Source organism: Ochotona curzoniae, unplaced genomic scaffold, assembly GCF_017591425.1.
Source record: "Ochotona curzoniae isolate NIBS_2020 unplaced genomic scaffold, NIBS_Ocur_1.0 contig_291, whole genome shotgun sequence".
NCBI lineage: Eukaryota > Metazoa > Chordata > Mammalia > Lagomorpha > Ochotonidae > Ochotona > Ochotona curzoniae.
In genome coordinates, this window is record NW_024465649.1 from 12442803 (window position 1) to 12465966 (window position 23164).

Sequence of the window (23164 nt, forward strand, 5' to 3'; positions counted from 1 at the left end):
TCACTTCCCAAGTATTTGCAACAGACAAAGCTGAGCTGATCCAAAGTCAGGAGCCAAGGGCTTCTTCCAGGTTTCCCACGTGGGTGCAGGGTCCAGAGGACTTGGGCTATTCATCCTGGGCGAGGTTGTCTGCAAGCCTCTTTCCCCTCACCAAGAGTTCAGAATAGCCCCATTAGCCTTCATGGGAATTCCACACATGCATCAAGGAGAAAACAGCCACAAATAACAGTGCCTGCCTCCCCAATCTCCGAACCACATCTCTGCCATCATTTTACTTCGCAACTATCTCCACTGAAGCCTTTCAGCCAGACAGCAGCTAGCTGTCAACCTACTCTGGGTTTGAAGTGAGCAGGACTCTTGGGTTGTTTATGAGGCTTCTAATACCCAAGCTCTCCTCCTGTCCCAGCTTCTCTCCACAGAGCCTGATTCTTAAGATCCTTCCAATCTGGTCCTGGCCCTGGCCTTCCTGTCCATCGCAGCCCCAGCTCAATTCCTGCACATTCCTCCTCTCCTGCCACACCAGTTACCTTCCATTATCTCTGAGTCCTTTCAGACTCTGCTTTCTCTGCCAGGCTTGCACTAAAATCACCCCATTAGCGACTTCTGCCCTCAAGACAGCACACAAGTATCACCTAGTGTTGTGGCAAAGCACGTAGTCACTGCCTGCAATGCCAGCATCCCAAAGGGGCACTGGTTTGCGTCCTGGCTACTCCACTTCTGACCCAGCTCCCTGTTAATGCACTTGAGAAAGCAATGTAGATGGCCCAGGTGTTCGAACCACTGTATCCACACGGGAGACCTGGAAGAAACTCCCAGTCCCTGGCTTCAGATTGGCTCAACTACTGCTGTTGTGGCCATTTGGGGAGTGAATCTTTGGATGGACGGTCTCTTTGTAACTCTGCCTTTCAAATAAATCATTTAAATCTACAAAAGTAGAGAGAATGTCTGAAAGTGAGCTCAAGGAGGCAGCCAGGGTCCAGCTCACTCTGGGCCCTGCAGCATAAGGCAAGGGCTTGGGATCTTATGCTAAACGATACGTCTCTGGAAATGCACGAGCAGAGAGGAGACATGATTTATCTTACGTTTTCCAAGGTTCATTCTGGTGACTATGGGTAACAGACTAAGCAGGAAAACAGACAAGTACAGGCACCGTACATAGTGATCCCACAAGCATCTGCGTGCTTCTCTGTGGACAAGCACTGCTCCAGGCACCTGAGACAGCCAGGGAAACAGATGCTCTGACTTGAAGAAAGCTGCAATCCAGTGGGAAGACAGGCCCTACGCAGCACCACCGAACATGGGGCCACACAGAGTACAGTGTTATGGTGAAGGCCAGAAAAGGAATTAGGAAAGACAGCATTCCTGAAAGGTAGCACTTCATAACACATAGCGTGGAGGTGCTTTAAGAAATCTGATGTCACATAATACAATGTTAACAACAATAAAAAAAAAAAAAAAGAAATCTGATGTCGGGGTGGGGGAAGGAGACTAGTGGGCTGGGGGTACCAGTGCTGGCCCAGGCTTCCTACTGGGGATCCTAGCCCCTCATCCACTGCTGCTGGACTTGGGGAGGGTCCTGGGCTTGTCCAAACCTGAGGTCCGAGAATTTGTTCCATCCACAGTGACCATGTTGGTGATGGATCATGGACAGTTCTGGGCATGCCCAGGACCATGGCTCCACCCACTGCCACCATGTTGGGGGGCAGAGTCCAGATAAGTCTGAGCAGTGGCCCAGGTGGCTGGGGGTGCCCGTATCAGGCTGCACCCCAGAGTCTGGAACTCCAGATCTCCCACAGTTACTTCAGTCATCTTCCCCTGCAGGATCAGACATGGAGCAGCCTTAAAACAAACTCTACATGAGCAACTGGGGTCACCTGTGGCTTACTGCACGATCAGGGCCAAATAAATATTTTAAAATGAAATTATAAAGATGGAGCAAATCAATCCAGGAGACTGCCTACAAACAGACATGGGTGGGCTCTGAATCAAAGCTGTGATGTAGGGCCCAGCGCGGTAGTTCAGCTGCTGAAGTCCTCACCTTGCATGTACTGGGATTCCATATGGGCACCTGTTCTAATTCCGGCGGCTCCCTGCTTATGGCCTGGGGAAGCAGTTGAGGAAGCCCCAAAGCTTTGGGACTCTGCACTTGCATGGGAGACCTGGCAGAGGCTCTTGGTTCCTGGCTTCAGATCGGTGCAGCTCGGACCTTTCTGGTTGCTTGGGGAGTGAATCATTGGACAGAAGATCTTCCTCTCTGTCTCTCTTCCTGTGCAATAATAAATAAATAAATCTTTTTTTAAAAAATGTACTACCTGTGATCATGAGTGGGTTACCATACATCTCTGAGCCTTCCTTTCCTCAACTTAATAGGTGGGTATTTTCTTTTGGTTAAAGGTTTACCACAGTGCTGGGCACACAGGATGCACTCTATTATTCTTAGCCCTGACTACTGCTAGCTGTGGGAAGCTGCGTAAGATTCCTCTGGTGGGTGAGTCTCGGGTCTCATGGGTGGCTATGGCTCAGTGACCAGTGTACGCTAAGAAACGGGTGCTCAGTAAATGGTTGCTGAATGAGCAAACAGATCTGACAAGCTGGAACAGTGCTGATGTCAGAAAATCATCTTAGGAAAAGTGCCTAACCCTGCAAGAGTGGGAATCCTTCTCGCCTCACCTTCTCCTGGGGGATGTGCAGCCTCTGCCTGTCCAGGGGCTCCTTCCTTTTGGATCACACACTTGCTCTGGTCTCCTTTAAATGCCCTGCCTGCGTCATCCTACCTCCTTACACCTGTTTCCCATCATGCTTCAATTTCATTAGCCAAAATCATCGCTTTCTCAACTCAAACACTAATCAACGAACAAAACAACCATTTTTGTTTTAGGAAAAAAGGTCGAAGTTTATTATTATTATTTTTAAAAAGTCTTTACATCATTGGTCAAACACACCCATAAAGAGGTACTTCACTTTACATTCTGTATGTATGTACTTTTTTTTCTACTACAATAATTCATTTCAAGAGAAATTTCATTATGCATCTTCCACTGAGCCCTAAACTGAAAGCCACCATCGCATTCAAATCAAGCCCGAGGTGCGGGGAGCTGCAGGCCCGTACCTCATTAGAAGCCACAGCATGGGGGCTCCAAGACCAACACAGAGGTCTTCCAGGGAGAGCTGAAATGTGCAGATAAGTGAGCTCTGGAAAGAAGGGCTAGTTGGCTGGCTCTGCCAGCCTCACCCCTGGGGTAGAGCAAAGAGAAGAGAAGGGGAGTTCTGAGAGGCACCAGAGCTATCTAAACTCAGGGGGATGGAACCGAGTGAGCAGCAGCGGTAATTGAGTTTCAGTTACCTGCAGGGTGGGGAAATAAAGCAGTAACTTCATCTGCCTGACAGGGGGAAGTTTAGAGATGTCCTTGGCGTACTCACAGTGAAATCCATCACCCTTTCTGCGTGTTGGGTGATGGCAGCCGTATGGTGCTTCCTAGTGACAGCCAGTGTGCTGTCCTGTTAGGCGGCAACAGCACGCGACAGCTAATGAAGCATGTTCCTGCAGGCCTGTCTCCCACAGCTCTCTGCATCCTCCCTCTGAAGGAACGGCACCATGGGAAAACTTAGCACAGCCAGCACCAGCCATCACCCAGGCTCAAAAGAGTCTTTGAATGGCAGAGAGTGGCCCATTTTGCTCTCTGCCTGGCCCAGGGTTGGGTCCGTTCTCAGGTCACTTTTTGTGGGTCTGTACAAACGTGCCGACCGGCAGCGAGCCGTTCTTCACCTGCGCCTGGATTTCGGCTTGGTGCTTTAATGTGAAGACCAGAGCTCTCACCGTCCGCCGGTATGGCCCATTAACGAGGCGGGAGCAGAGATGAAACGCTTCCCGCTCAATATTTTCAACCAGTAGGTGATCCATCTAAAAAACAGCAAAATTATCAAATTAGGTCCTTGCATTGCATAAGGATTAAAAGCAAGAGAGGCTGGAGCACTCTGCTCAGAGGCCTCCATTAATCAAGTGAAATTCAAGGACATCTACTTCCTGTCACAAGAGAAACAGGAAGAGCAAATTAATTCCACCCTGGCAATTAAGGAACAAGGCCATGTGCTTTGTGACAGGGACCTCATTCACAACCCCTGCCGGGTGGTAATATTTGCCATTATAACAGGAAACTGGCTTGAACTAAGCAATGGGTACTGGGCCCCGTACTTTACCAACCAGGAAACGAAGACCAAGGGTAATAAATCAGGGTAACAGTTTATACTTTGTGTGTGTCTGAAACTTCCTTTTAACCCCTTACAGCATTTTAGAAATGCTGGATCTTCCTATGTGCACAGAGCAGTTTATAAATCACTTTTCACATTTAATGTTCATAACTCTTAGAATCACATTTTACAGAGAAGGAAATGGACTCAAAGGTGAAGGGTCAAGATCTTACAACTACTAAGAAACAGAAGTGTGACAGCAACCTGGACCCCATGCCCCCAAGTTCCTGATTTTTCCCCTTTCACCACACTTACAACCCCCTTGATATTCTGGTTGGAAGGGCTGAATTTAGAGACCCCTGGATATTCAACTGACCACAGAAGGCCAAGAGGAAGAGATGGCCAGCAATTCCAGTGTCTCCCAGCTCAGATCCAAGCCACCCTGAGGTCACAGATGTAAGCAAAGATGGGCAGGGCTTTTGCTCCCATTCTGTGCTCCAGGCCAGGCTGGACGGCTGGCCAGGGTGTCCTGACCCTACCTACCTGCCTTTCCAGGGTCAACCCCAGGATGCCCTCCCCAGAGCCGATCCTGACCCCAGCACTCCAAGCTGCCCGCTAAGCTGACACATACTCCAGCATGTGTCTTCCTTAGCAAGGCACACCTTTCCCTAGGAACTACGCTTCTGCTGGTATGTCAAAGTGTGAGCAAACAAAATAACCAACGTAACCAAATCACCCCGGCACCACAGGTTGAGAGTTTTCCAGACCACACTGTCCTGAGCTTCCTCTGTATCTTCAGAGTCCAAGGGTCTGTGGTCTCAGTTTGCCTCTGCCGGCAGTGAGCTCCTGAAGAGTTCTATTTCTTTCTGCTTTCCTTCCTCCCTCCTGACCTCAGCCACTCATGTAAACATTGGTCTCGCTATGTGCCAAGCTCCATTCTTGGACCAAGAAACAAGCAGTGACCAAGGACGGCCTGCTGTTAGAGTCTGTGAGCTGGACAGCTGGCAGGAGAGGATGGCAGCGGGGACAATGACAGCACCAAGCAAGTGCCAGGGAAGAAAGAGGAAAGAATGCTGGGCAACCACATTGCTACAGCAAGGGTACTCTGCTCCCAAGGGCAGTGCCTGGCTCCAGGAGACAATGGCTAACTAGAGACCTGGAGACAGAACAAGATCTGACGGTTTGCTTCATGATAAATTCACTGAGCTGCTCATGTCTGCTCTGTGTACTGTTTCATCTGTATACTGCACCTGTATATGAAATGCATTTTGAGAAAGAAAGCATGTCCTATCCCCTCACCAGAAAGGGACACTTGACATTTGATAACCTGTCCTAACGTAAGAGACACACAGGCAGACCAGAGAACTGCAGGGGTGGTGTGACAGGCACAGGACCAGCAACGTGGTGGGCGTAACACAAAGCAAACGTCTGAAAATTCTCATGTATGCCTTAGGTGGGGACTGTTAAAAAAAATGGGATATTAAAATGCAAATCACAATGAAAAATGATTCATGTGTCCTTGTGCATAACAAGTCCACTGCACGGAGTAAAGAATGGATAACTCTGCCCTTGGCTAACCCAAGCCTACCCACGCAGGTGAGTCCCTTCCAATGTGTCCGAACCTGGCTTTTTACGGAAGTGCTTTTGGGTGACAGGATCAGAGGCTGGCTAGGATCTTGAGAAAAAAGGGTTTTTCTGTGAGACGCAGCTGTGTGGATAGGAAATGGAACAGAAATCCTGGAAGGCAGGGACAGGTTTCCTAGGGGACCCCATTCCTTTCTTTTTGTTCCCCATGATCCGCACGGTTTCTTTCTCAGGTGCCTTGGGGCTTCTCTCTGAGTCTTGCTGTCAGTCCTCCCTGCCTTATTCTCTCCCTCTAGGCTGCACATTTCTAACCAACAATTCTTGCCTCCTCTGAACTCCTCCAGGACACCTGTCTTCTGGTGTTTCCTGGCTCCCATTTCTCAGACAGAGAATATGAGGCACCTTCCTTATCTGTTTGTGCCTGTGAGTTGAGCGTGTGTTACTCCATTGTCTCATCCTGGGTGAAGCCATCTCTGGGGGCGACACAAAACAGGCCCATCAAGAGCTGTGCTTTTGGGGCCTGGTGCAGTGGCGCAAGTGGTTAAGGTCCTCCCCTTGCACGCCCCGGGATCCCATATGGGCGCGCCAGTTCTAATCCCGGCAGCCCCGCTTCCCTTCCAGCTCCCTGCTTGTGGCCCGGAAAGGCAGTCGAGGATGGCCCAAAGCTTTGGGACCCTGCACCCATGTGGGAGACCTGGAAGAGGCTCCTGGCTTCAGATCGGCACAGCATCAACCATTGCGCTCACTTGGGGGGTGAATCATTGGACGGAAGATCTTCCTCTCTGTCTCTCCTCTCTGTATATCTGACTTTGTAATAAAAAAAATAAAATGAATCTTAAAAAAAAAAAAAAAGAGCTGTGCTTTTTCTGGGGCTGTGGCCTCAGTGGGAGATGGTACCCTATTAGAAAGGGCTGCCATGTGGAAGCCCTTTAAAAAGCAGGGGAAGGCAGTCTTCTTCATGTAGTTATCTTTATTTATTTTTTTTTAAAGATTCATTTATTAGAAAGTCAGATATACAGAGAGGAGGAGAAACAGAGAGGAAGATCTTCTTCCCAAGCAGCTGCAATGCCCGGAGCTGTGCTGATCCAAAGTCAGGAGCTGAGAGCCTCTTCCAGGTCTCCCATGTGGGTGCAGAGTCCCAAAGCTTTGGGCCACCCTTGACTGCCTTCCCAGGCCACAAGCAGGGAGCTGGATGGGAAGCGGAGCCACCAGGATTAAAACCAGTGCCCATATGGGATCCCGGTGTGAACAAGCTGAGGACTTTAGCCACTATGCTACCACACCGGGCCCACATGTGGTTATTTTAACAGCAGAGCTTCCCACACAGTACTGGAACTACCTGTCTGCTCCTGCAGAAGACTGCAAGCACCTCGGGTCTGCAAGCGCACTGGGCTCATTTATAGAGCCTCTATACCTCGCAAAGGTTCTGATGAACACTTAGTACTCAACAAGTATTTATTATATGAGTGTTCTTTCTCCACATGTTATCTCTGTTATCTTCCTTCTTTACGGCTCTTTCAATAACATCGTATGCATAGCAAAAAAAAATTTGTATTTTATTATTATTTTATTATTTTTGATGATATTTATATCATTGACCAGGGTGGGAAGGGCCAAGGACCAGGGGAAAGTAGGTGAGACCACTGTTTCCAAGTATTCCCTTTCTTTGTCCTGTATCTGGGAGATTTTTGTATTTTAAATGTTTTACTTTTTATGTGTATTTTTTAGTTAACAAAACCCTAGCCCTCTTCCAAAGGTGAGTCCAGTTGCCATTCTCCCAGAGAAACTGCCCAGATTTCTACACCAGATTTAACTGCTCCAAGTGTAAAATGCATTCATTCCAGTCCGTCCCTTCAGGCTCTCAGCTTTCACAGAATACAGAATGCACTCATCGGTTTGTGTTCTCCCAAGCAGCCAGCAGATCGCAACCAACACTTGTTGATCTGGATATCCACTGGAAGCAAACTTCGTGTGGGCTGAATTTGCACACATCTACCCACATTTCTCTTTGACCACTTGAATACATTTATGAGAGAGCTGGTCAAAGCCAGGGGTACAGTTTGAGGCCATTAAACAAAGAAAAAACGAAAAGTCCCATATGGGGACATACCCCTGACCTGGATCTCATTAGCACCATCTGACGACCAACCGAGCCAAGCAGCCAGTGTTTCATAACTCTTAATGATACAGGCTCACTTTGAGAACCAGGTTCATTTTTTCAAATGACATCATAGGAAAATGATCACAGGCTGGAGGTAGGAAGGAGAGTGGATAATGAGGAAGGGGAAGTAAGAGAATGACACCACAGGGGACGCTAATATGAGGAAAGATCTAAAGGACAGTGAGGAACAAAGAAGACCTGGAAGGGAAAAGTGAAGGGGAACGGAGCCCGGGCTGCAGTGACGGGGGCTTTTACTCATCTTTCCCATTATTCTAAGAACAAGGAAATAATCCATGGATCTAGACAGCAAGCCCTGCAGTGTAATAGAGAGACACACCTTTAGGTTGTGGGTACATTCCTCAAACGTGGCTTTCACTATTAAAGGATATAACAGAAACAAGTAAGAAGGAAACATCTTTTTCTGCAAAATTTAATGAGTTACATATGGTATTTGCAAAGACAGATGCTAGGATCAAACTGTAAAGACTGTTTAGTCACTGGGCCAATAACTTACTCCATGGTTTATACTGCCTGATAAAGTACATTTATGGAGATCTGATGTCTGATTTGAATGTATTCAACATTGGTTACCGTCAAAGACCAGATACTGGATTAGACGGTTCATTGATTTATCCTAATATGGAAATGCTTTAAATGATGATAGCTGCTAGAATTAACCTTATGTGAAAGTGTTTGTATTTATTTTCTCTGACATACCAAGCTGACAAAATGCTACCAAATGCCATTTGTACATGAAAAAAGATTGGTTTTGCGGTTTTTTGTTTTTTGGTTTTTTTTTTTTTTTGCCAAGAAAGATGCATACTTTCAATTTTTAAAATTTACTCTTTGGGAACAAAATCATTCAGCTATACTTAATCTTGATATTCCTTCCAATTACACTGGAAAGTACTAACGAATGTATCACTTTTTTAACTTTGCTTTGTAACACTTGAGTGCTTACCACTTGATGTGCCATTTAAAGGGTAATTAATGGAGAAACTAAAAGGATAATTATTATAGAGTTTAATACAGCAGGCAAACTGCTCATTAATCCTTACAAGCATAACTTCGTTATCATCATTTACTTAAAAAGTTACCATAGGGAACTGGTATTTACCACCACATTAACTACATATTCTATACCCACTGTATGTGTCTATAACAATTTTAGTTGATACAAAAAATAAACTTCATTTAAAATAGCAAACCTTGTTGGCAAATCAATATTCTGCCTTTGTAATTTTTTACTGTTGTTCTTTGAAGGGTTTAATATGCACTTTAAAGCTTCCTTTAAAAAAGTCACACAAATTTACAGTATATCAATCAATTCACCAAACTGTTAAACAGGCATAAAAAATTAGGAGCATGAAAAATAAACATTAGGAAAAGATATACAAAATGACATTAACTGAATTTGATCAAGATTAAGGAGGGAACACAAATAATTGTTAATTTTTGTAATGCTATTTAAATAATCAGTAAAAACATCTTATGGAACATTTGATACATAATTCGCTCTTTATAAATCTCAGAAAACTGTAACTTGCCCATATTGATTTAAGCAGCTATAAGAGTGTACCAGAAAAAAAGAAGTACACCAAAATGTTAACAATATTATGTCTTGGTGGTAGGATCATTGGTAATTTTCTTTAATATTTACTTATTTCGTTTGAAAGGCAGATTTTACAGATAGAGGAGAGACAGAGGTTTTCCACTCATTGGTTAATTCCCCAACTGGTACAATGGTTGGAGCTGGACCAGTTGGAAGCTAGTTGCTTTCTTCTGGGTCTCCCACGTGGGTGCAGGATTCCAAGGACCATAAGCCCAGGGCACGAGCAGAGACCTGGATGGTAAATGGAGCAGCTGTGACATGCACCAGCATCCAGAAGGACTAGCCTAATATGCCACTGCATTGACCCCTGCTAATTTTCTTTACCTCTCTATATCTTCTTCATTTTCTATTATACATGTAAATTTCAAAACCCTAAAATTTTCTTTGTAAGAAATAATATACTGAGGTCCACTTCCCCATTTTTTGTAGATAAACAGCTGAGTATATTAAAATATCTTTTCAGAAAATATAAAAAGATCTAGCATTTAAGCCATACTTCTAAATTGCTTCTTCTGTTAATAATATTAAATTGTTCCTTAGGGATATTTTAGTAAGGACATACTGAGATATTTTGGGGATAAGAAAATACACGTATGTCTGATTTTCCAGAGTGTTCGTTAGCTTAGGAGACTTGTGTGATGATGATGATGACTGTTAATGAGTCTCCCAGTATGTGTACCTCAAATCATTAATAATATCTGAACTGCTGGCTATGAAATGGTAGGAAATATGTATCCAACTGATTTTATGCCCAAGAACCAAAGATATGGCTACTGACAAAAAAATGGGGTGGGGTGGGGGGGTCTTTGCCATTAATATTTCATAGCATAGTCCATCCCAGATTTTTCACTTCGGCAGGAAAGGAAAAAATTTTCAAGAGGAAGGAAGCAGAGGCTATTCATCAAATGAGCTATTCCTTCGTTAATGGTTAATCTTCCTACAACCTTATACGGCAGAAGTTACACTCTCACTTTACTGGGTCTCAAATGTCCCAGTGTTGCCTGTCATGCTGACATCCCACATGTGCACTGGTGTGAGTCCTGGCTGCTCCACTTCTGGTCCAGCTCCCTGCTAAGGTGTCCGGGAAAGCAGTGGAAGAGGCCCTAAGTGCTTGGGGCCCTGCCACCCATGTCAGAGACCCAGACACAGCTTTAGGCTCCTAGCTTTAACAGCAAAGCCTCAACTCTTGTGACCATCTAGGGAGTGAACTGGGAAGATTTCGACTTTGGTGTCTCCCTCTTTCTCTGCAAATAAATACATAAATAAGGAAGGAAGGGAAGGAGGGAGGGAGGGAGAAAGGAAGGAACCCAGTTCTAGAAATAATGATTACCTTAATGTACCAAAACTAGAAGGTGCTAGACAAAGAGTTTCAACTTGGTCTTACTAGTTACAAGGAAGTCCCAACTCAGGTTTTACTAGTTCCAGTGCATGCACTACCATAATACTGTCTTGCAGAATGATTAAACAATATCCTGTTTGGGGCCCAGTGCTGAGGTCTAGCGGCTAAAGTCCTCGCCTTGAACGTGCCAGGATTCCATATGGGCACCGGTTCTAATCCCGGCGGCTCCGCTTCCTATCCAGCTTCCTGCTTGTGGCCTGGGAAAGCAGTCAAGAACGGCCCAAATTCTTGGGACCCTGTACCTGTGTGGGAGACCCGGAGGAAATTCCTGGCTCCTGGTTTCGGATCAGCACAGCACTAGCCATTACGGTCACTTGGGAAGTGAATCATCAGAAGAAATCATCTTCCACCCGGAAAATCTTCCTCTCTATCTCTCTTCCTCTCTGTACTGACTTTGCAATAAAAATAAATAAATCTTAAAAAAAATCGTGTTTGAATAAACCCACAACATTAAGACTACAAAGCTGGGGACCAGTGTTTTGAGCAATATGTTAAACCACTGCTTATATAAGCATCCCATACTGGAGTGCAAGTTTGAGTTCTGGCTAATCTGCATCTGATCCAGCTCCCTGGGCATGCGCCTGGAAGGCAGAGGAAGAGGCCGACTGAGCCTGTGCCATTCACAGGGGAGACAGGGATGAAGTCACGGCTCCTTGTGCCATTCTGGTCCAAAGCTGACTGTGGTGACCATTTGGAAAGTGAACCACTGGAAAATCTCTGTCTCTCCTTTCTATCTCGCAAATAATACAAAGTATTACAAAGTTCATTATGAAAACATAAAGCCCATATAACCTAGAATACCTAGTAATCATATTCCAACAGGACATTACCTTTAATTCCAAGGCTTCTGACAGTAATTTTCTGGCATTTTTCCTAAAGGACTCTGTTTTGGGATCACTTCGAACTTCAATAGGTGGTCTATCCAGGTGTTTTTCAATGAACGTTTTCCATTCGGTGTAGACATCTCTGGCAAGACCAGCCACCTCTGGATCTGAGTGTTGGCGCATCTTGTTCACAGTATGACCTAGGACAAGAAGAGACAAGTTTGTTGTGCAGTGCTCTGCACAGCACAGGGTTGGATGGATGGTGGGTGGCTCTGAGAACATCCATTCCCATTCCCCAGACTCTGGGACAATGAGGCTGAAACAATAAGGAAATCACCAGAAACAGGCAGCAGACCTGCCCACGTGGTCAAGCCATAAAATTGAGGCAGGAACAACAGATTCTTTAACTGTTTATTTATTATTTGTATCTATTTCAAAGGAAGAGAGCAGAAATTGAGAGAAAGTGAGAGCGGGAGAGACAGAGAGAGATGAATCTAACATCTGTTAGTTCACTCCCAAATGCTAACAACAGCAGGGTCTGGGCCAGGCTTCTGGGGTGCACATTAGTAGCAAGCTGAAGAGGAAGTGGAACTTGAATGCAGACACTCTGATAGGACAATGGGATATTTAACCCACTCTGCCTCAATACCCACCCTTTCCCAAAAGATTCTTTAAAAAACAAAAATTAAGGCACCAACTCCTTAAATAAAAAATAACAATAAAAGAAAAAGAATTAAACATTTTTTTTGTTGATATATATTTCTTTCTTTTTTGTATCTGAAAAGCAGAGCTACAGACAGAGAGATAGCTTGCATCGGTTGGTTCACTCCCCAGGCTGCAGTAGCCAGAGCTGATGGGTCCAAAGCCAGGAGTCAGGAGCTGCTTCTGGGTCTCCCAAGTGGGTGAAGGGGCCCAAGGCCTTTTGCTATCGTCCATTGCACCCCCAGGCTATTAGCAGGGAGCTGGGAAGTAGAACAGTCAGGACTTGAACTGGTGCCCATACTGAATGCCAGTGTCACTGGTAGAAGTTTAGCCTACCACACCATAGTACCAGCCCCAACATATTCCACATTTCAAGAAAACACAAATGGCTCTCATTGAGGGAATGTTCTCTATTGAGCTAATAAACAAGAAAAGATTAGGGCTGTCACCATGACTCAACAGGCTAATCCTCCACTTTCAAGTATCAGCACCTGCTGTGTGAACAAGTTCATTGTCCCAGCTGCTCCACTTCCCATCCAGCTCCCTGCTTATGACCTGGAAAAGCAGTCAAAGACAGCCAAAAGCCTTGGGATCCTGCACCTGTTTGGGAGACCCCAAAGAAGCCCCTGCTTTTGGATTGGCTCAGCTCTGGCCATTGTGACCATTTGAGGAATAAACCAGCACATGGAAGATCTTTCTTTCTTCTCTGTAAATCTGTCTTAAAAAAAAAAAAAAAAACTAAGAAATTTTAAAAAAAATCACCAAAATCAAGGAAAATATTTATAGCTCCTGAAGGAATCATTCAAAAGATAATCTTCAGCAGGTGAATTTGCATTTAATGAAAGGCTGATGGGGAAGTGACCCTCATCACCTGAGCTCTGATCAGTGCTAGTTTCCCTCAGACAGCGGAGCTTTCCACAGCACAGCAGGTGGGGTAGTCTCACCTCTGCCCACCGAAGCAGCGATCCATAATCTGCTTAGTCACTTGGTGCTCACCTCCAGCTTACAGCAAGTATGACAGAGAAATATGTTACACAAATTCAGAACATGGGGCTTTCTTCAGGACAACAGACATCACTTCTTTAACAGTCAATGGCTTTTACAAAGGGATTGGAGCTAAGAACTGCTGTAGATGGAGAGAGACCTTTAATCCAAAGTACCAAATATGGAATGTGTACCAAATTCCAATTGGAGCAAGTTCACTGTTGAAAGGTATCCTGAGATAGACAGACATGTGACTATGTACAAGACATTAAATCATACTAAGGAGTGACTGTCACTTTTGTTTAGCACCAATGTCAGCCAAGGCACCTTGTTCTCAGAGCTATCAAAGCACAGGGAGTGGAAAGACCACAGCCCCGAGCTTCTGCTCTGCAGTGCTGAGGGGGCAACAGAAAGCAAACCAGGAAATGGGGCCCGAGCTGGGGACTCACCGGGTCTGAGTGATGAACATATGGGAGCGCCTTGCACTATTCACTTTACCTTTATATGTTTGAGATTTCCACAATAAAATGTGAAAAAAAAGAAGGAAAGGTTAAAAAAAAAAACAGATATGCAAAAGCATTCAGATAAAAATAAATGGCTACAAAGCCAAGAAAAGCCACTTAAAAGTTAACAACACCAACAGAAAGGAATACAAGACAGATCAAGTCACTTTCTTTTGTCTAAAAAAGATTTATTTTCATTGGGAAGTCAGATCTACAGAGAAGGAGAGACAAAGAGGAAGATCTTCTATCTGCTGGCTTATTCCCTAAGCCGCTGCAACAGCCAGAGCTGAGCTGATTCAAAGCCAGGAACCAGGAGCTTCCTGGTTTCCCACGGAGGTGCAGGGTCCCAAGGCTTTGGGTCATCCTTGACTGCTTTCCCAGGCCACAGGCGGGTAGCTGGAAGCAAGTGGAGCAGCCAGGACATGAACTGGCACCCAAATGAGGTCCTGGTGCATTCAAAGTGAGGACCCTAGCCACCAGGCTACTGCACTTGGCCCATCAGCTGCTTTCTTAAGCAACAGCTGGTTAGACTGCAAAAGGGGAAAAAAAACCCTGCTTAAACAGTGAAATCACAGCTATCTAGTAACATGTCTACACGAGCGGGGTGCGTGGGTGTCCCGTGCCTGCTCCCCGATGCTGAGGAACTCTGGGAAGGCTCCATTTCTCTGGCCCAGCATCCTTCGTCTTCCATGCGGCCACCACGACAGCCTCTGTGGGAGTATTTTTTCTTTGGGGGACACTTTTTCTGAGGATTTAAATCTGGCCATTTTATTCCTTAACTTAAAACCTTCAATCATAAACTCTTACCCTTTTAGACAAGTTCCCTCACAAACTGCTACCCTCCCACCTGCCTTCTGCTTCATTTCCATCTACTATCCCACTGTCACCCTACTCCTCCGCGACCCGTAGCTCCTAAAGCATTCGAACATTTCTTTTTTTTTTTTTTAAGATTTATTTATTATTATTTTTTTATTGGAAAGGTGGATATACAGAGAGGAGAGACAGAGAGGAAGATCCTCCGTCCGATGATTCACTCCCCAAGTGAGCGCAACGGGCCGATACTATGCCGATCCGAAGCCAGGAGCCTCTTCCGGGTCTCCCACGCGGGTGCAGGGTCCCAAAGCTTTGGGCCGTCCTCGACTGCTTTCCCAGGCCAGAGGAAGGGAGCTGGATGGGAAGTGGGGCTGCCGGGATTAGAACCGGTGTCCATATGGGATCCCGGGCGTGCAAGGCGAGGACCTTAACCACTTGCGCCACCACGCCGGGCCCGGAACATTTCTTTTAAACATACATGCCACCCAATGACTATCCTATCTTTCTTCCTTCTTTATCTGGTAACTCCCAACCAGCCTTAAGATTCATTTAGGAGTCGCCTTCCTCCAGGAAGTCTTACTTAACTCTCCTAATCTTGCCTAGTACCTCTACTCTATGTCCTTTAGTAGCTTAGCACAATAATTAGTATGGTAAATTGTAAGTATCTGATCAGTTAATCTCTTTCAAAATATTTATTTATTTGAAAGACAGTGAGAGATATCTTCCATCTGCTGATTCACTCCCTAGATGGCCACTCCAGAGTGGGTGGCAGGGACCTGAGCAGCATTTGTGCCAGGGCTCTGAAACAGGGCGCCAGCTTTGCAGGCAGCAACTTAACTCACTGTGCCACAATGCAGTTCGGTGCTCATCAAAGTCAGCCTGGAAGGAAAGAATTCTGACATGTTTGTTCTTTTCTGTATCTCCAGCAGTGAGCACAGTGGCAGGAGATGGGGACCAGGAGAGGTTGGCTGAATGAAGAATAACATGTCCTCTTTTGTAAAAAAAGATTTATTTTATTTTTATTGGAAAGTCAGATATACAGAGAGGAGAGACAGAGAGGAAGATCTTCCGTTTGATGGTTCACTCTCTTAAGCGGCTTTTGTACCCAACTGGGGAGTGTTCCAGAATATGGAAGATTTTTCTGTAACTCTGCCTTTCAAATCAAAATAATTCTTAAAAAGAGAAAACAATGCTAAACTACACCTTTTATAGATAGCTAGATCTATGCAATAAAAACTAAAGCTCAGACCTGCAGCACATAAGAGTTTAGTGTATAATACAGGCACCCTTGAATAAAGGAGAGCAGAAAAAAAGAATTTAAAATTGAAAAAATGGTTGAAAACATAGAGAAAATAGCTCCAATTATGTCCCCTGCCTGCCCCATGGCTTGAATCCTTTATTCTTCCCGATTTACTAAAGGCCTATTTGTGCTAGAAAGATTACTATGCTAAGCACCCGTCATATAGTAACTATGCCCACTTCAAAGATTCTATGAAAAGAATCCTGGAGGCGAAAAAAAAAAAATAAAGGTAACTCTAAAAGGAAGACAAGGGTAACATAATATTTATAATATTCATTCCTTAACTTCACACTGCAACCAATTATTTATCACAGAATGTTTCTACTAATGGGGAAAAAAAGAACATCAATCCTCAATATGAGGAGGAGGAGGAATGCAGAGGTCTCATTAGGAATGTTTTAAGGTACTTCCCGGCAGACAGTGCACAGGAAGGTGCTTTTCAAACACAGATGACTTAAAAGCAAAAATCGCTACTGGAGATTCCTTCTTCTGGCTAGAGTTCTTCATGTCCCTGAGATAATTCATCCAGAAAACAAATTTCTTTTTCTATGTTGTTGATCACTGTTGTAGATGACAAAAATACAAACATAAATAAGACAGCATGGGCCTTCAGAAACTCAAACTCAGGATATTCAAACACTATGCCAGTTGCTGAGGATAGAGGTGGGGGAGGACACGGTCCCCGGAATCCGTCCACTCCTGTCCCAGTAAAGTGTGCAAACATACACACAATCTAAAAACAACCTACAAACTCATCATCATTAAGGGCCCAAGATGTCAAATGTTATATTCTTTTTTTAAAAAAAGATTTATTTTATTTTTATTGGAAAGGCAGATATACAGAGAGGAGAGACAGAGAGGAAGATCTTCCATCCGATGATTCACTCCCCAAGTCAGCATAACGGCCGATGCTATGCCAATCCGAAGCCAGGAGCCTCTTCCGGGTCTCCCACATGGGTGCAGGGTCCCAAAGCCTTGGGCCGTCTTTGCTTTCCCAGGCCACAGGCAGGGAGCTGGATGGGAAGAGGGGCCGTCAGGATTAGAACCAGCAATCATATGGGATCCTGGGCGTGCAAGGGGAGGACCTTAACCACTGTGCCACCGCACCAGGCCCAAATGTTAAATTCTTAAAAAACCAATTACTCTGCAATTAAATAAAACCTGGAATAGCTCGACAAGTAGTAACAAGGACAGATGATCACTTTATTCAGCTCAGTGAAAAAAGTAGGTCTCCAAAGAGCACACAGCATGAGCCAATATTTATTTTTAAAATTACATATGTGCATACATATAAACACCATATTTGTTTATATGCAAAGAAAAAAGTCACAGAATTTACGGTAAGATTATTAACGCAAGCCTCCTTGGAGTGGTGGGACAGTGTGCATCTATGCTGTTCAGCTCACAGCCTTGGGAGTTGGCTCAACATGTGAGCACATCTAACAGCAGGCTATGCTGCCACACAGCTACAGTCAAGTGGCTCTGGAAGAGAAGGCCCTCCTGTCATGTGTTTGCCCAATTATCCTTTCTCTGTCCACGAAAGGCACTGCTGGGCTGGTGTTGCGGCATAGCACGTAAGGCTGCTGATTGCAAAGTCATCACCTCATCTGGGCACCAGTTTCTGTCCTGGATGCTCTGTTTCCAATCCAACTCCCTGATAATGGCATGGGAAAAAGCAGGAGGAGATGATTCAAATGCTTGGACCCCTGACGCCTGTAAGGGAGAACAGAAAGAAAGTCATGGTTTCTGCCTTGGCCCAGTCCGGGGAGTGAACCAGTAGTTGGAAGATCTTTCTCTGCCTCCCCCTCTCTAACTTTTTCAAACAAATAAATATATACATATATATATTTTAAAGGCACTACTGTTCCAGCTCTCCTGACTTAACTTGGCATCTCTGTCAACTGAAACTGTTGCATTTTTCCTTCAAAAATATGCACTGCTTTTTTGAGACACCATGTACTGCTGATCCCTCCCCGTCCTCGGTCTCATCTGCTGCTTGAGTGTTTCCTCAGTCTTTATTTGTGAACCCCGGCCTGGGTATTGTCCTTGGCCTCTTTCTCTGCTGCCTTCCCTGAGCAATTCTTCCCACTCTTGTGGTCCAGCATGTGCAAGCAGATGAGTTCCAACTGTCTCTCCAGCCAACAGTTCCCACTCCACCTCCAGTCCTCTCCTGGACATTGGCTTGTTCCACAAGCACCAATAAATCAACACTTCTTATTCTACAACGACGCCACCACCACGCACCCATCACTTTAGGCTCCACTGTCTTCTCTCTCATGTTCCAGGTCATACAGATTCCCTTCTTCAGCATCTCCTGCAGCTTCTCTTCCTCTCCACCTTCCTATCCATTCCTACTTCCAACTCATGTCCTCATCACCTCTACTACAAGCTCATTAACAAATCTCTAACGCATCCTCAAAACTGAAGTCATAACGAGCTGTTACAAACAAAATTTGATCAAAATCTGCTCTGATCAAAAATTTTTCCATGGCTCTCCAGTGTCCTCAGATTAACTTTTGAATATAGAATTAAAACCCTGACAACCTGCAGCCTCTTTGGTCTTCCTTTCATTTTGTCACCTTCCTCCTCTTCCATTCCCCCCACTCAAGTTCTTCCACCCCTTCATCCCCCACACATTAAACTCTTGCGTTGGTATGGCATAGCTCACGCCATTGCTTTTAGATTATATGTTTGGCCTTCCAACAGTTCTGTGCCTTAGCTCATACTGCTCCCTCAGCCTAGAATATTTAAATGCCCACTTTCTCTTCTAAGCATCTCAAGGGCACAACTTTTACCTTACTTTAAGTTGTATTTCTAGCTCCCAGAATAATGTTTAACACAAAACAGACAAAATTTACTGAATTGAGTCAAATAATTAAAAAATAAATCATCTGCATTTAGCTTTCAAATCTGTTTTACAGTAACATTTGAATATGAGTGCAGTTGCTCACAAAATCATACAATTACAAACCAATTAATGGAACTCTACTGGAAAGAAATGAATCCAAAGTCTCTGGTCAAAGAAAATTTCATAATCCTTATCCATTGCTAAAAACCCTTCCTGCTCAATAACACTCTTTGTATGAATTATCTCATCTCATTTTTCTAACAATGGATTAAGTGTCAGTAGTCTCTTTTTACAAATTGGAAACTGAAGCTCTGTAAAGTAACCTGCCCAAGGTCTCACAGCTATTACGCACAGCAGCCAGGCCCAGAACATCCGATTCCAACTGAAGCAGGCTGCTTTCGGAACCTGCCCACTTAGCAACTAACACTCTCTTCTACTTATTGTTTTTAGGAACTGGTTATTACAGAGTGTTCAGTAAGGTTCCTGGAAGATAACCTTGCTCACCTTCTTGGTTTCTCAAACCAGACAAGTCGGACTCAGAGGAGGGTAAAGGGCGGAAAGGCTGGGGTAATGGAGTCAAGGCTTTTCACCTACAGGGGCAGGCAGTCATCACCCACACAGGGGCCTTACCAGACTGGTCACTCCCCTGGGGAATCATTCTCAGAGGGCAGAGCTAGAAGAGCTCAGGGGGAATCTAAGGCTTAGTAAAAGCCTTTCCAAGGAGCAATGGCAAGAAAGGCAATCTAGCCTCTGGCCTAAAAACCCCTTCTAGGAAAAAAAAAGGGGGGGGACAGAATCATAAATCTAATTTCATAAATGACTTTTTTTTTAAAAAGATTCATTTATTTTTTTATTGCAAAGCCTGATATACAGAGAAGAGGAGAGACAGAAAGATTTTTCCATCTGCTGAGTCACTTCCCAAATGACTGTAATGGCCAGAGCTGAGCCAATCTGATGCCAGGAGCCAGGAGCTTCTTCTTGGTCTCCCATGTGGGTGCAGGGTTCCAAGGCTTTGGGCCATCCTTGACTGCTTTCTCAGGCCACAAGCAGGGAGCTGGATGGGAAGCGGGCCTCTGGGACATGAACTAATACCCATATGGTATCCTGGAGCGTGCAAAGTGAAGATTTTAGCCACTAGGTTACTGTGCCGGGTTCTATAAAGGACTATTTTTGGGTAACATGAATAACAACAGCCACTGTTTTCCAAACAACAGTGAAATGAGTATAATTCCCCATCTTACAGGTAAAGCACCTATGGCACGCAGAGGTTAAACATCTTGTGATGCATGGCCAGTAAGAGTCAGCCTTCCAATACCTCTGTAGATGCCTTGAAACAAATCCGGCACACATTCCTGCCTCTGGTGATCACTCCCACCTCCTCTCGATTCCAATGAGAAAAAGTGAGGCTCCATGACCTTTCCCCAAAGCCACAGGTTGGTCAGTAGCTACATTAAGGAAGTTAATGAGCTGCTAAAAGTCATTATTTGCTCCATGAAGTTTATGTTTCAGCGGCGGCATTGTCACTGGCTGGTCTTACGACTCGGGTCAAGTCCCTGGGGTGTAAGGTTAAGGAGCATCTTAGTGTACTGTTAAAGACAAATTTCCTGCAGGAAGCAGTCTTTTGTTCAATGCAACAAATGTTACCAAGTACCAGATATGTACCAGGCCCTACCCTGGGCACTTGAATAGAACACTGATATAGCCCTGCATACAAAAAGCGCTCAGCAGGTCTGATCACAGAGGAAGACACCTAAACAAACAAATGTATCGGTCCGGCACTATGGCGCAGTGGTTAAGGTCCTCCCCTTGCACACCCGGGATCCCATATGGGTGCTGGTTCTAATCCCGGCAGCTCCACTTCCCATCCAGCTCCCTGCCTGTGGCCTGGGAAAGCAGTTGAGGACAGCCCAAGGCTTTGGAACCCTGCACCCGCGTGGGATACCCGGAAGAAGTTCCTGGATCCCGGCTTCGGATCAGCATAGTATCGGCCGTTGCGCTGACTTGGGGAGTGAATCATCGGACGGAAGATCTTCCTCTCTGTCTCTCCTCTCTGTATATCCACCTTTTCAATAAAAATAAATAAATCTTTAAAAAAAACCAAATGTATCAAAGTATAAAAGCAGTATTAAAGACCATATTAAACTGGCAACCTCAAGAAGGGCTGGACCTGGCATGGTGCCTAGTGGCTAGTCTTTGCCTTGAACGCACCAGGATCCTATATGGACGCCAGTTTTAATCCCAGCACCCCACTTCCCATCCAGCTCCCTGCTTGTGGCCTGGGAAGGCAGCTGAGGGCAGTCCAAAGCTTTGGGATCCTGTCCCCTGTGGGAGACCTGGAAGAAGCCACGGGTTCGTGGCTTTAGATTGGCTCAGTCCTGGCTGTTGCTGTCACTTGGGGAGTGAATCAGCAGACAGAAGATCTTCTTGTTTGTCTCTCTTCTTCTTGCTATATCTGACTTTCCAATGAAAATAAATAAATAAAAAAAAGAACAAGATGGAGAAAGGAGACACAAGCCAAGTGGCTTCCAAAAACTGGAAAGGGCAAGAAACGGTAACAGCCCCAGAATCCTTATACAGGTATGAAACCTCAGCAACATTTGGATTTTCATATTCTATGCATCTTTAGATTTTAGGAGGTGGCATAATATGGTATTAAAGTATCTTAGCTTTTTAAAAACTATTTATTTTTATTGGGAAGGCAGATTTAGAAGAAAACAGAGAAAGATTTTCCATTCACCAGTTCACTCCTCGACTGCAATAGCTGGAGCTAAGCTGATGTGCTGGTAGGACCCAGAGGCTCCCACTGGATCTCCCACGTTGAGTGTAGAATCCAAGGCTTTGGGCCATCCTCTGCTTCCTTCCTAGGCCACAAGCAGGGAGCTGAATGGGAAGTGGAGCAACAGGGACATGAACTGGCACCAATATGGGATCCAAGTGCCTGAAGGGGGTCAGATTAACTAATTGGGCCATTACACTGGGCCTGGCTGCTGGCTTGGACCAGCCTAGCTCCAGCTATTGCAGTCATCTTCAAAGTGAACCAGAAAACACAAGATTTCTCTAACTCTGACTTTTACACCAATACATGTTTAAAAATAAAACCACAAAAAAAACCCTTCTCAGTTGAGATTCAGTCCTACATCTTCAACTTCCTGCTACACATGTCCACCTAAACAATTCACTTCAGAGCAAAATGCTGAGGACAGTAACGAAACTGGAAATGCCGGGTGAGGTTCCCATTGCAAGTATACAGGCTCTAAATTGTGATTTACAAGAGGTAACTGAGCAGATAGCAGGCCTGTGCAGATGGTCCAATAAAATACAGGTGTGTGTGGTGTGAGTCCAGGGCACAAAGGGAGCCCCTCGCCAGGAAGTAACACAGCCCTGGAGGTCTGTGTTCTCATAGCATCCCTGGCAATAACTCCCTGTGTAGCCCTGGGTAAGTCACTTCACTTCCCAGGGTCTCAACATCCTGGCTTCTAACTTGAGGAGCTAAATGTAATTATAAGGGTTGCAACACTGACATCTTCACAAAACTCGCAGAACAAACAAGAAAAAAAAAAAACTAAGATCTCAATTAAAAATGAACAAAAATACATAGCGATAATTTACCAAAAAGAGAAAGGAGAAAGGAGCATTGAAAACAATTCATTCTCTGCAGTAAATGAAAATAAAAAGCTATTTTTCACCTTGTAAATGCATAGGATAGTAAGAAAGTGGTGGAAATGCAAATCGGAATAAACTCTCTAAAATATCTCAGCTGAAGAGTGGGCTTGTGACGCAGCAATTAGGATGCTAGAAGGGATGCCCGCATTCTATGTCAGGGTGCCTGGATTTGAGTCCTACCTCAACTTCCAATCCAGCTTCCTACTGATGCGCACCCAGGCAGGCAGCAGGCAACTGCCCTTCTATTTGGATCCCTGCTCCCAGATGGGAGACCTCAGTTGAGTTCTTGGCTCCTGGGGTAGTGGAGGAATGTTGTGGCATTGGGGGGAGTGAAATAATGGGTTGGGAGACTCTGTCTAGCTTTCCCTTTCTCTGATTTTCCCTTCTTTAAAAAAAAAAATATTTATTTATTTCTATCGGAAAGGCATATTTGCAGAGAGAAGAAGAGACAAAGAGAAAGATCTTCCATCCATTGATTCTTTCCAAAATGGCAGCAATAGCCAGAGCTGAGCTAATCTGAAACCAGGAGCTAGGGTCTCCTCTTCCGGGTCTCTCAATGGGTGTAGGGTCCCAAGGGTTTGGG

General features: G+C 44.9%; 1 protein-coding gene across 2 annotated transcripts in view; it reads right to left on the reverse strand.

Annotated features, from left to right (window-relative positions):
• Positions 1–2866: 2866 nt before the first annotated feature.
• Positions 2867–23164, reverse strand: part of TCEANC2 (transcription elongation factor A N-terminal and central domain containing 2) — a 58451-nt gene continuing 38153 nt past the window's right edge. For both annotated transcript variants that reach the window (XM_040978514.1, XM_040978513.1), the window contains exons 4-5: positions 11775–11968; positions 2867–3901 (exon numbers count right to left, since the gene is read on the reverse strand). In XM_040978514.1, the coding sequence (XP_040834448.1) occupies positions 3713–3901; positions 11775–11968 (383 nt within the window). In that variant the 3' untranslated portion in view covers positions 2867–3712. The remainder of the gene's footprint in view (positions 3902–11774; positions 11969–23164) is intronic.